Below are 12,086 nucleotides of genomic sequence, written 5' to 3'. Positions count from 1 at the left end.
ATCCTCCAACCACAGCAGAAGATGCAGATTTACAGGATATATTCTGTACTCCAACTACCCAAAGAGCTTTCCATTAGCAGTTTCTTGCCAGGCGGCTGCTAATGCAGAAGCTGTTATCTAGGACAGCAGCAGCTCTTAGAGCCTTAGCAAGAACAACTATTTACTCCAGCAGAAGAGCCAAGAAAATTCTCATATTTTTGTTGATGGCCAATATTAGAGAGTTTGGCTTACGTGTTTAAGGTGTTCGAACTCATCTAAAGAACTCAGAAGCTTGAGCCAGGAACAAACTGCTGTTTTCTCGACATTTTCATCCATTTGCTACCCTAGCTCCAGCACCTATTACCCCATGTTGTTGTTGTTTCATAGTCCCAATCTCTGTCTTCTAATCATCTTAATTCTGGCTGAAGATATACCAATGTCTGTCAAATTGGATTGACTTTTCCAGCAGAAAAGGCAAATGTCTTTTATCTCACACAGTTACACACACAGAGTAACTGCTAGTGGCTGTCTAGAGCATTGCTGAGAAGGATTTTCTAACCTCCTCCAGGCTCAGAAGGAAGAATTCTATGATTGATTAGTAAGGTCTGCCATGGGTAAGGGAGAGGGTAGTGGTGACATGCACACCATGTTTGTTCCATCTCTGCAGGTGATTTATCATAGTGTTGGGAGGCACTAATTTTCATTGCTTACAGTGTCTAGTAGGCATATCACATACATCTTTTAATTGACTTTGATAATTTCTCTGAAAGGAGGGATGAAAGGCTAGTTTATCTTTAGGTGGTAGAATTATGGGCAACTTTATTCATTGCTCTAGTTTTTTCTATATTCTCTGAGCTTTTTATGAACATATTTAATTTCCATATTTTATCAGAAAATAACACTTTTTTATTTAAATAAAATAGCATATATTAGAAGGATAAATTCCTCTCGAAAAAGGTGAGATGTCACAAGAATCCTCATGATGGATTTTAAGACATTTTGTCATACTTCTCTATAAATTTTTACATAGTTGTGAGGATAGGCATTGGAGTGGGGGGGTGTTCTGCTTTTTTATTTAAATGATAATCATTTGCCAGAGCCTTAAATTTTTTGTAAACATAACTTTTAGTGGCATACATTGCTGTTAACTCTTAACTCTTCTCCTCTTGTTAGGTATGTAGTAGGTTTTAAGTTTTTAGCTTTCATAAATAATGTGATAGGCATCTTATGTAGAGTCCCTTTAAAAGTAATAATGACCAGGGTAAAGTGGTCAAATAGAATTGAGTTTCTTTCCTTGATTTGGTTTCTCAGTGTAGATTATATGGAGCCCTGAAATATCCATCAGCAAAACAGTCAAGTCAGCTATACAAAGTTTGCTAAAATGAATTCATGTCAATAAAGACTGTATTTAACTGTGTTTGCTATGTTTTTGTAGCTAACAAGGAAAACAATTTTCTACTGCAAGCACTGTTAACTACAAGTTAAAAATGCTTAAAATAATATCCAAAGTGCAAGTCTCATATGGAGAGGGTTCATTTACCTTTTCATGAATTATTAAAGGTTCATTATTGTTAAAACATGAATTAAAAGCTTGCCAAATGTTAGTAGGGACAGACATTAAGAGACTGGACTAATGATAATGATCATCAAGTGATGAAATGTAACCTTGATCATATCTATACCTCACTTTTTTTCATTTTAACTGTTTCCACACACCCTGAGTTCATAGCATCCTTACGGTACCAACTCCCTCAGTCTTGATTGGGTGGTGGCTACATGGGTATATTCATATGCAAAAGTTCATCAAACTATACATTAAAGATTTGTGCATTGTACTAATGTAAAATAACTTTAAAAATCAGGGGAAGTCCTCTGTTAATGTAAAAAAAAAGCAATAATAATAATAAAGATAGTTGTTCATCATGCAGTTATAATATTATACATTACAGCTGCCACAGTTTAAATCTAACGGCCCACCATTAGATTGTAAGCAACCTGAGGGCAGAGACCATGTCTTGCACTTCATCCATGACTCTGCCCTGTGTAAGGCACGCTCAGCCTACATCAGGGAATACTGACTGATGGGCACCGTGAAGGGAAGGCCTGTGCTGTTAATGACTCACTCTTGGAGAAAGCACCTCAGGCCAAAGTCACAAGTGACAGAAGATGGAACCTTAGAGAAAAGTATGCATTTGACCTGCAGGACATCAGTCACGTAGCTTACAAAATGAATCCATCTAAGTATAAGTTGTTTTTCAGTCCTATAATATCTGGTGTCCTTAAGCTAATAGTATTTGTGGCTACTAGAAATTTCTGTCTGGATGTCCATTTATTTGAAAAGGAGCAGGAAAAAGACACCATGACATTTTCAATTCTCTATGTGTGACCACTGGCATTTACAGCTCACCCTTTCCCTGTTCTCCTGGAAACATGTGTCTTCCTGCCTCACTGACTTTGAAGACTTTATCTTCTTCTTTGGGACATTACATTCATGCAGCCCATGCCCCCACCTCACAGCTCTTCCCAAACTCATTCCTCTGAGCCTGAGAATGGACTCCTGCTTTCCATTACCCAATCCAGAGACGTCTACGGGAATTGTGACATGTCCTTGCTAAAGACATTTTCAGTTTCCAGGGCCTCAATGTGCAGGGTGCCTGTCCATCTGTTCTGGCTATTCAGCGGAGTCACTGCCATGTTTTAACATCCCAGTTTCTAACAATGGTCTCCAGAATCACAGCAAGGGGTTTATTTGCCAAAGGATAAACAAACAAGAGATTATTTTAGTGGTTAATGTACAAGATGGATATTAAAATCCTAGTTTTTGCTGTAGCTTCAAGAAGCAGTCAGAGGATGTGGAGAAAATCAAGGGAAAATGGGAAAGTCACACTCTAGACCTTCCTGAATCCGCTATTAGAATAATTGTAAAGAATAAAGAGGAGATCCCACATCTGCCAGTAATACCCCTAGTGGTTGCTTAACTGTATGTTGATAATAGGGTATAAATGAGGTTATGAAACCTGGCTTCAGAGGGACAATGCCCTAATAATCTTCTTGCCTATCTGTATAATTGTTATTGTTCTTGCTGCTATTATCTTAAGTGATGCACTCACAGTTCATAGGTTAAGTATTCCCTTACTGGAATGAGTGTTCTGATTTGTGAATCAGTCTCCTGTACTTGTGACTTATCATGATGAATTTATAGACCTGGAATGTTGGAAATCAGAGTGCCAGCAGAGATAACCACCAACGGAGAGTGGAGTGTGCTTGGGCACTTGCCAACGCTGCCTTTTGGAAGCAGGCAGTTGGGCCACAGGGTCCCCTCCAGCCTGTGGTGTTAGAGTAGACTCATACACACCTCCTGAGACTCAAGGGCACATGTCAACCTTTCCCAGCCTCCACTATCCACACCTCTCAGTGAACTGCAGTAATTCTCAACGGGAGGGGGATGGGTGAGGGAAGAGTGAGCAGGCCCACACAGCCCCCTCCCAAAAGATTCTGAAACAAGGTAGCTTGCTCTGCCGCTGCAAGCCCCCATTCCTCGTCCATTGCAGATACTAATATATGCTCATCAAGAGACATGCCAACACCCCCTTTCAAGCAGACTCTAAAGAGTACATGGCTGTGAGCTCAAGTGGATGGGATGGAATTTTGATGGAGACTGCCTGAAGTATTAAGACAAAAAGAAAGAAAGAGAGGAAGCAGTCAAAAAATCAACCCTGAGGTGCCAAGAGACCATGGAAAACATTAAAAATATAACACTTTCCTTAATGAGATTTGTTAATAGTTTCTTGAATCTAACCAAACAGAATTTACAGACTGGCACTAATAATGATGACAACCACCTTTTCTCAAGCTAGGGACACCTGATTCTAGAGGTCTACTACTATTCCAAAGTCTTGGCTTCTTCAACTATCAACATAATTTGTTGTGCAATCACATACTTTAAAAATATGCCGAATTGAATCCTTGTGCTTGTATTAAATCAAAAAGCACCAAGAAAACTCTGTTTTTCAAATTTCATTTTAAAAGTTCAACAATATTTGTACGATTTCAGCCCTAAAGTCTACTAAAGTGGATTCATGTCAATAAAAACAGTAAATACCATTACTTCGCTTTGTTTGCTATATGTTGTTGCAGCTAACAAGGAAAAATATTCCACTGCAAAAGCACCATTAACTACACGATAAAATGCTTAAAGTAATATCCAAATTGCTAGGGCTAATTTACCTTTTCATTTATTATTATTAAAACATTGATTAAAAACTTGCCAAATGTTACCAGGGCCAGATACCAAGAGATTGTACTGATAAAAAAAATAATCCTTAATAATCTGGAGTCATGAAATGAAAGCTACATCATACCTACTCCTCACATACCCTGAGTTCACAGCCTTCTTTCTGCACCACTTCCTCCGTTTTCATGCCTCAGCACTTCTTGATTTTGCCTCCTTCCCCACGATTTTGCCTTGGGAATTCTGTGAGAGTACTTTCTGCTCTTCCACCTCAAGCAGGAAATTGCTGCTGGGGGAACTTCCTATGAGGGCTAAGCTTTTCCCTGCAATGCACTGGGGGGTTGGCGGCGGGGAGGGCGTGTAGTACAAACAGCTTGGGAGAATAGATCCCAGACCTTGGGCTACAGAGCCTTGTGGCGAGTGAACCTATGGCATCCTCACTCCTCAAATGTGCATTCCAGTTCACAGAGCGATTTCACACACTAGCTGGCAATTCCTAAACCTGAAGTAAAACAAACCAGGGATTCACCTCATCCATCAATGGACTACAGCTGCCTTTTGAGGGCAACAGCAAGGATGGAAGGCTGTTTCTCAGCCAGGACTAAATCAGCCAGTGAAGGATCCTCCCTCAAACTCAAACCCTGGAGAACAAAATGCATTAGAAGCAGATCTGGAGTTCAAGATGAGCTCCACCAGTGGAAGGAGCTGGGTTCAGATCCTTCCTGAGAACTAGCTGTGAGACCTTGGGCAGGTTACCTAGTCTCCGGAACCTGTTTCTTCCTCTGTAAATTGTGGATAACAAAACTGACCCTACAAGGTTCTGGGAAGCTTTAAAAGAAATGAGGCATGCAGCCCAACCAATGTCTGCTATATAAGAAGTACATGGCAAATATGAAGTCCTTGTGTGAGACAGTGGTTAAGAGCCTGGGGTGCGATGCCTGACTGTGTTCAAATCCCACTTCTACCATTTAACAACTTAGGACACTAGATAAATTACGTGACCTTTCTGACTTAGTTTCCCCATCACTCAAATGGAGTTTTATTACAACACAAAGTAGATATCCAAAAAATGTTAGCTATTTTTATTTCATTGTGAGTAAAAACAGCACGTGTTTCCAGATCAACCAAAAGTGTGGTAGTGAATTAAATGAGAGTTCAGTATAATGTGTATTTTTTTTTGTAATCGTGAAGACCTTGCAGGCTTTTATGACTTTTCTGGGCAGTCAAGCTGTGATGCTAAGGGTGGGGCTAAACTGTAATATGAAGAAAAAAAATTCAAAGAGGGAGAATAACCACCCACCAGGGAGCTATTTCTTTTGTAATGTACATTCCATTTCTTCTCCCTCATGCTTTTTAATTCCTTCCACATTTCCTGCCATAATTATCAAATGTTTGGTTTCTGACCTCACTTTTCTGGAGACTAGAGCCCAGGGAATTTAGAATTGTTTATTTTCTGTCCATAAACCTTTGAGTTAATGGAGGGGCTTGTGAGCGAAGGGTTTGTTGGTTTGTTTGTAGTGTCTCAGGAAGGTCACTGGAGTTGAAAAGAAAACATTACCCAAAAGGCGCTGAAATACTTTGACTGGAAACGCAGAACCCTCAAGGAGCAGAGCAATGGATCACTCATACTTGCGCAACGCCAGTTTAAGAAAAAAATTGAGATTTTAAAAGGCCGTTATTTGGCTCTGATAATAACGCAAAATCCGAGGGCACTTTACAAAAAAAGAAAAACAAACAAACAAACCCAGAGAATCATCATTTTACTTTATAAAAGAGAAAAAAATTATCCCGCCCTAAAAGAAGAATCTCCCGACATCCCCCTCCCCCCCCTCCCCCAGGAGACAGGCTCGGAAGGGAAAAGTCTCCAACTATTCTCAATTTCCTCTTAAGTGAAGGAAAGAACTCAGGCGCCTTTTTGAACTCGGCTCCTGCTCTTGTTGCCGCCTGCATCCCAATCGGCCCTGCTCGTCCTCTCTCCCCCTCCCCACTCTCTCTCCATATTAGCCGCGGGGGGGGCTCCCGCTCACGGCCCAAACTACTTTTCCTGATTTTAAGGTTTAAGTTTCGTAAGCAGCATTTCTGCTCCGAGCGCCCCCCTCACCCGGCAGATGGAAACTCCCAGTCCTACCCGGGGAGAGCATCCCCGGGACGCACGCACCGCCGGCGCGACGCGCAGACCCCAGTGGCCCCGGCGCCTGAGTTCGGACCTCCTCAGAGGCTCACCTACCTCGGCGTGGACCCAGGCGACCGCCACCAGCGCGAGCGCGAGCCAGCGTGTCCACATCTGCGGAAAAGACAAGAGCGAGAGTGAAGGCACCGGGCCCCGTGTCGACCCCGGAAACTTCCTCGTGCCTCGGAGGCTCGCTCCCTCCGCCCGGCCACCCTCGGCAGCCCAGAGGGGTCGGGCCAGTGCGCTCGGCTCCGCGCAGCGCACCCCACTCTCACCATGGTCCCGTTCCGGTGTCCGGAGGGCGCGGGGGCAGGCGGCTGCAGCGAGCTCTAAGGGAAGGTGGGAGCTTCGCGGATCGCCAGCCTCAGAGGAAATCCGACCTGCCCTCGCCGCCCCTTAAGACCCCTCCTTCCCCGACAGCCTGCCCCCCAGCTCCTCCCCATTCTCCTCCCCCTTCTGCAGCAGCGGCCCCCGCGGCTCAGGGTTCCGCTCCCTCCTCCCAGCCCCTCGCTACGTCCTGGAGCCCGCGGGCGTCCTGGCGCCGCCGAACCCCTTTCCCAAAACCCAGGCCCCTAGTTTAGCCCCCAGGACGTGGAGGCCAAGGCACAGAGGGGGTGGTCCTGGGAGACACTGCAACAAAGGCGGAGGGGGTGTGGGTGTGGGGAGCCGAAACCCCACCCCCGGGAGGGGCCGCTGGCTTGCTGCAGCTCGGGCAGGCTGCGAGTGCGGGCTGCGGCGGTGGCCAGGTGGGGCGGTAATGCTGGGGGCCCTGGCTCGCCCTGGGGCGGGAACCTGGGAGGAAAGGCCCTGCGGCGTGGGGAGCCGAAGTCGCCCCCTACGGCTGATAGAGAGAGGGCCAGAGGTGCAGAGGGACCCCTGCAGCTCCGGGTCCAGGGCATCACTGTCGCCAGAGCGCGAGGAAGGGTGCGCAGGGCCCAGAAGACCAGCCAGCCTGAGGAAAGCTGCTTTGGGTTCAACTGTGGATCTCCTGGGGGGAGGGGGGAGGAGGTGGAGGCCATCCTCCTCTGCTGAGAAGATCCTGATTCCAGCTTTTGCCTGCAGCCTCATCCCGTCCTTCACTCAAGCCCAGGAGCGACCGGTGTCCCCCTGCTCTCCTCCTCCCAGCTTCACCTGTGTCCCTACTCCCACCCCGGTCATCCCGGGCACCCTCTATGTTCATACTTCACATCTCCACCAACTTCTTCCCAGAGGTCCTCAAATGTGAGCTGCGTCTTTGACAAGTGTTGACTCCGCAAACTGCTCCCACTGTAGCTTTTTTCCTACCGTGCGCCCGGTGTCCCTGGTGCGGAGAGCAAACCAACTTGACACCTCAGATTTAACGTGCCCACCAGCTCTGGGCCTGCTCATCTACCTCTTTCAGAGTGCTCCCTCAAAAACGTTATCTCTACTTCTCAGACCCCAGTTGTGGCCATATCCTGGCAGTTTTTCCTTTGAGATCTCCTTTTCATCCTTTCACCCCCGTTCACATTTCCACTTCCCTAGGCCAGACCTTCACCCTCCCTCACTTAGGAATTATAGAAACCACCTCTGGTTCCCTCCAGCTCCAAGTTCTCCCCCCCAGTCGCCACTGCAGCGCACTGCCGTATTCTCTCTACATAAACACTGTCTTCCTCATGCTCTTCCCCTGCTCAGAAACTTAAGCACTCTTCCCACGTCAAATCCAAAAGCCTTTCTTGTAAGTCATCCATCTAACCTTACTTAAGCTACTTATATGTCCTCTGCTCAAATCAGGCCATCTTCTCATTGTCCTCTGAACTTACCACATTCACTCTTTTACCATGGTTTGTTGAGTGCCGACGGTTGTGGCCTTAGGGGGCTTCAAATAACACCCATATTGCCCATGCAAGTTCAGAATCCATTGAGATAGCTGCAGGAGTCAGACTGGTGGAAAGCAAAATGTCAGCCTTGTCCCTGGTAAAAACTGGAATGGTGGCAGTGGCTTTAGATCTGCAGGGACAAGGGCCTGCTTGTACTTCACCCCAGAATGGAACATACCCCACCAGTCACAAACAGGGTTGGAAAGTCTGCTTGTATAAAACTGACTGCAGGGCTTCCCTGGTGGCGCAGTGGTTGAGAATCTGCCTGCCAATGCAGGGGACACGGGTTCGAGCCCTGGTCTGGGAAGATCCCACATGCCGCGGAGCAGCTGGGCCCGTGAGCCACAATTACTGAGCCTGCGCATCTGGAGCCTGTGCTCCGCAACAAGAGAGGCCACGATAGTGAGAGGCCCGCGCACCGCGATGAAGAGTGGCCCCTGCTTGCCGCAACTGGACAAAGCCCTCGCACAGAAACAAAGACCCAACACAGCCATAAATAAATAAATAAATAAAATTAAAAAAAAAAAAAAAACTGACTGCAGTTTTACAGTTTCTGGAAAAGCAGAAAATACATGCTTCCTGGGGCAGGTCTGCTTCCCAAACTTGAGGGGTCAGAGGGACACATCCCTAGTTCCTCCTTCAAGCTTCCCAGTCAGAAAATGCACTCCTGCTTCCTCGTTATGGAAGTAAGAGAAGTAGGGAATAGGCATTCCCCCACCAGCTACCCTGTCCCAATCTCTGTGCTGGGACTGAAGGGCACTATGTTGCACAAGTTTTGCTTCTGCCCTGTAAGAACTCACAATACTTTTCATCCCTGGCACATGAACTGCACCCTCTCAGAATCTGGCATGGTCTCCTCTCCTCCTTCTTCCTTTTGTCTATTCAAATTCTGTCTTTTTTTTTCTTTTAAAATTCTGTCTTTTTAAAATAAATTTCAGGATCCAAGTAAAGTTTCACTGCTTTTCTAGTACCTTTTCTGGCAATAACATGGCATAGTGGAAAGCACATGAGGTTTGAGGTCAAATGAACCTGGCTTTCAGTCTTGTTGCCACCTTTTACTGGCTGTGTGACTTTGTCAGATTACTTAAGCTCTCTGAACCTAGGTTTCTGCATCTGACAATAATGCCTTGCAGGGGGTTGTGAAATTTAAATACGGTATCTTATAGAAAGTGCCAGGCAGGTAGCAGTCCTCTGTAAATGGTAGCCATTATTATTTCATTAATCTGCTTTGCATCTGAATTGCAGTTGGTATTATATGCCAGGTACTAACCGCAAGAGCCAGGTCTTATTTTATTATTATCACAACAAACTGAAAAGTATTTTTTTATTGTGTCCACTTTCCAAGTAAGGAAACTGAAGCTCAGAAAAATTGGGGTACTTTTCCGAGGTGAATAGTTGATTACATAGACTTGCAACTTGGCATCTTATTGCATATTGTTATACGGTGTCTGACACTTGTTCATATAGTTGTTAGTCTTGATTCTTCAGCCAGATTTTAAGTTGCTGAGGGCATAAACATTGTTTTTCATGTCTTCATTCTCTCCACATTTGGAGCACAATTGATCAATTTGATTATATCAAAATTAAAGATTCCTGTTAAACAAGGGCACCACAGAAAAGTGATAGATTAGAAGGAGATGTGTAATATCTAAAATGGACATAACTGCAATATATATGTGACCCCTGCAAATCAATAAGAAAAAGACAGGAAACTCAGTAGAAAAATGGTCAAAGGGTATGAACAAGCAGTTTCTCAAAAAAAGGAATCCTGAATGGCCAACAAGTAGAGAAAAGATGCTCACAGTCACTGGCATTATTTAAACTACACAACAACCCTATAAAATCAGTATTATTTTATTACCTCCATTTTACAGGTAAGGAAACTTAGACACAGAGAGTTTAAGTAACTTGTCCAAAGTTACATAAGAAATGGTAAATATTACTTTACACTCATTACAGTGGCAAAAATTAGAGAGTTGGACAATGACAAATGTTAGTATGTGCATAGTGTAGCCTTTCTGGTATACTGTGTGATTAAGAGCATGGGTTTAGGAGCCAGGTTACCTTGGTTCAAATTTGCCTTGGTAGTAAATCTTGGCTTTATTACTTACTGAGTAACCTTGGGCAAGTTACTTACCTCTGGTCTCAGTTTCCTCATTTGTAAAATGGGGATAATAATAATACAAATTCCGTAGGGTTGTTCTGCAGATTATATGTGTTAATATATGTAAATTACTTAGAACAGTGCCTGGTACATAAGCTTATAATTAATGTGTGCTGCTAGGGGAATAATTCAATGGACGGACCTTGCAGATACTGATGATAATTCTGTGCTACAGAGTATGGTTAACTTGACTCTCTATAATAAACACAAAACAAAACAAAATGAACCGACAACGATAACAACAAAACAAAGGAGTTGATAGCTGTATCAGTGAGGAATTTTTTGGTTGCAGATGACAGAGAGGCCAACTTAAATTGCTTATGCAGTTAAACAGAATTTATTCACCTAGTAGCTGAGAGATCCAAGGGTAAGTCTGGCTTCAGAAAAGCCTTCATCCGGACCGCAAATAAGGTCAGCAAGGATCCTGCTTCTTGCCATCTCTCATCTTTACCTTCAGCAATCTTATTTCATCCCTGGGTTCCATATGGTGGCTTCTGGGAGTTCCAGTTTATGCTCTCAGGGTGGTAAACTGGCCACAGTGCCAGCCTCATCATGCCCTTGGACTACCCCATCTGGGTGAGGGAGAGAGCCTCTTTTGGGAGCTGCTACAAAATCTTAGGGTTCACTTTTTAAAAAAGAAAGCCTGAATTGAATTTCTTGACATCTCCATACCAGTCACTTTGATTGGAGGCTGGGCTGGGCTAAGTTAAGCCAATGAGGACCCACCCCAGAGAAAATAAGGGTAATGTTGACAGGAAAAGCAGGAATGAATGCTGGGACCAAGCCAAGAATGTCCGCTGCAACAACGAATCACCAACCTACACTGTGAAACCAGCACTCTCCAAAGTTGGGGTGCAGGGTCCCCAGAGTGCATGAGAAAAAAATATTACAATGTCTATTTTTACTTATTTCCAATCTAAAAATAGAAATTAACTTTGCAAATATGTAGATAGACTCTGTTGCCCATATTTAGTCCCTATGTCAGACAGTCATGAGTTATGTCCTGTTGCCAAACACCGTGAGGAGAGAGTGGGCCTTCTCTCCACAAAGGGACTGACGGCATCGTTTCCTTTAACATATTGTGTTATACTGCAATGTGCCCACTTAAATGGATTTACATATTATATGATCTAGTTTTAACTAAACTAGATTAAAAACATTTTAGGAACAGAACCATAAATTGAGGATAAACCTTCTTCCTATTAATAAGAAAAGGGCAGAGCTGACATGTTTCCTACTTCTGAAAAGAGCTCGCTGACTGACACATTAACAAGATAAAAACAAATGACTTAATTAGATCTGACAATGAGTCAAACACAAAAGTAACAATAAGACTATGTGAAATATGGATTCACATTCATTATTATTAGTGATATCCTCATCCCTAGTATGCTTTGAGTTATTTGTTAGGAATATTGTACTTAGGATTACCAAGAACTTTAGAAACCAGGTATCTGGAACATAAAGACATTGAGACAGGTACCTATCATTTTTCTGGGGGGGTGGGGTGATGTTCGAAGATATGCAGTACTCAATTCAGTACTTTAGAAAATTTCACTCAATTTGATATTAAATATTTAGAGACACTCTTTTAGATTTCTTACATAACAGCAAAAGACATACCTTGAGGGGGAACAATTATCTTCCTGATCTAATAAGGAATAGTAGAAATAGTACATGGAAAACAATATAATGACAAGCTAA

General features: G+C 43.8%; 1 protein-coding gene across 1 annotated transcript in view; it reads right to left on the bottom strand.

Annotated features, from left to right (window-relative positions):
- The window catches only part of FSTL1 (follistatin like 1), a 50,520-nt gene extending 43,724 nt beyond the window's left edge, over nt 1-6,796 (bottom strand). The window contains exons 1-2 of the mRNA XM_007181863.3: nt 6,656-6,796; nt 6,438-6,494 (exon numbers count right to left, since the gene is read on the bottom strand). Of these exons, the coding sequence (XP_007181925.1) occupies nt 6,438-6,494; nt 6,656-6,658 (60 nt within the window). The 5' untranslated portion in view covers nt 6,659-6,796. The remainder of the gene's footprint in view (nt 1-6,437; nt 6,495-6,655) is intronic.
- Nucleotides 6,797-12,086: the final 5,290 nt, after the last annotated feature.

This window comes from Balaenoptera acutorostrata, chromosome 4 (assembly GCF_949987535.1).
Source record: "Balaenoptera acutorostrata chromosome 4, mBalAcu1.1, whole genome shotgun sequence".
Lineage (NCBI taxonomy): Eukaryota > Metazoa > Chordata > Mammalia > Artiodactyla > Balaenopteridae > Balaenoptera > Balaenoptera acutorostrata.
The sequence above is the reverse complement of the archived record's forward strand: the minus strand, read 5'-3'. Positions and strand labels throughout refer to the sequence as shown.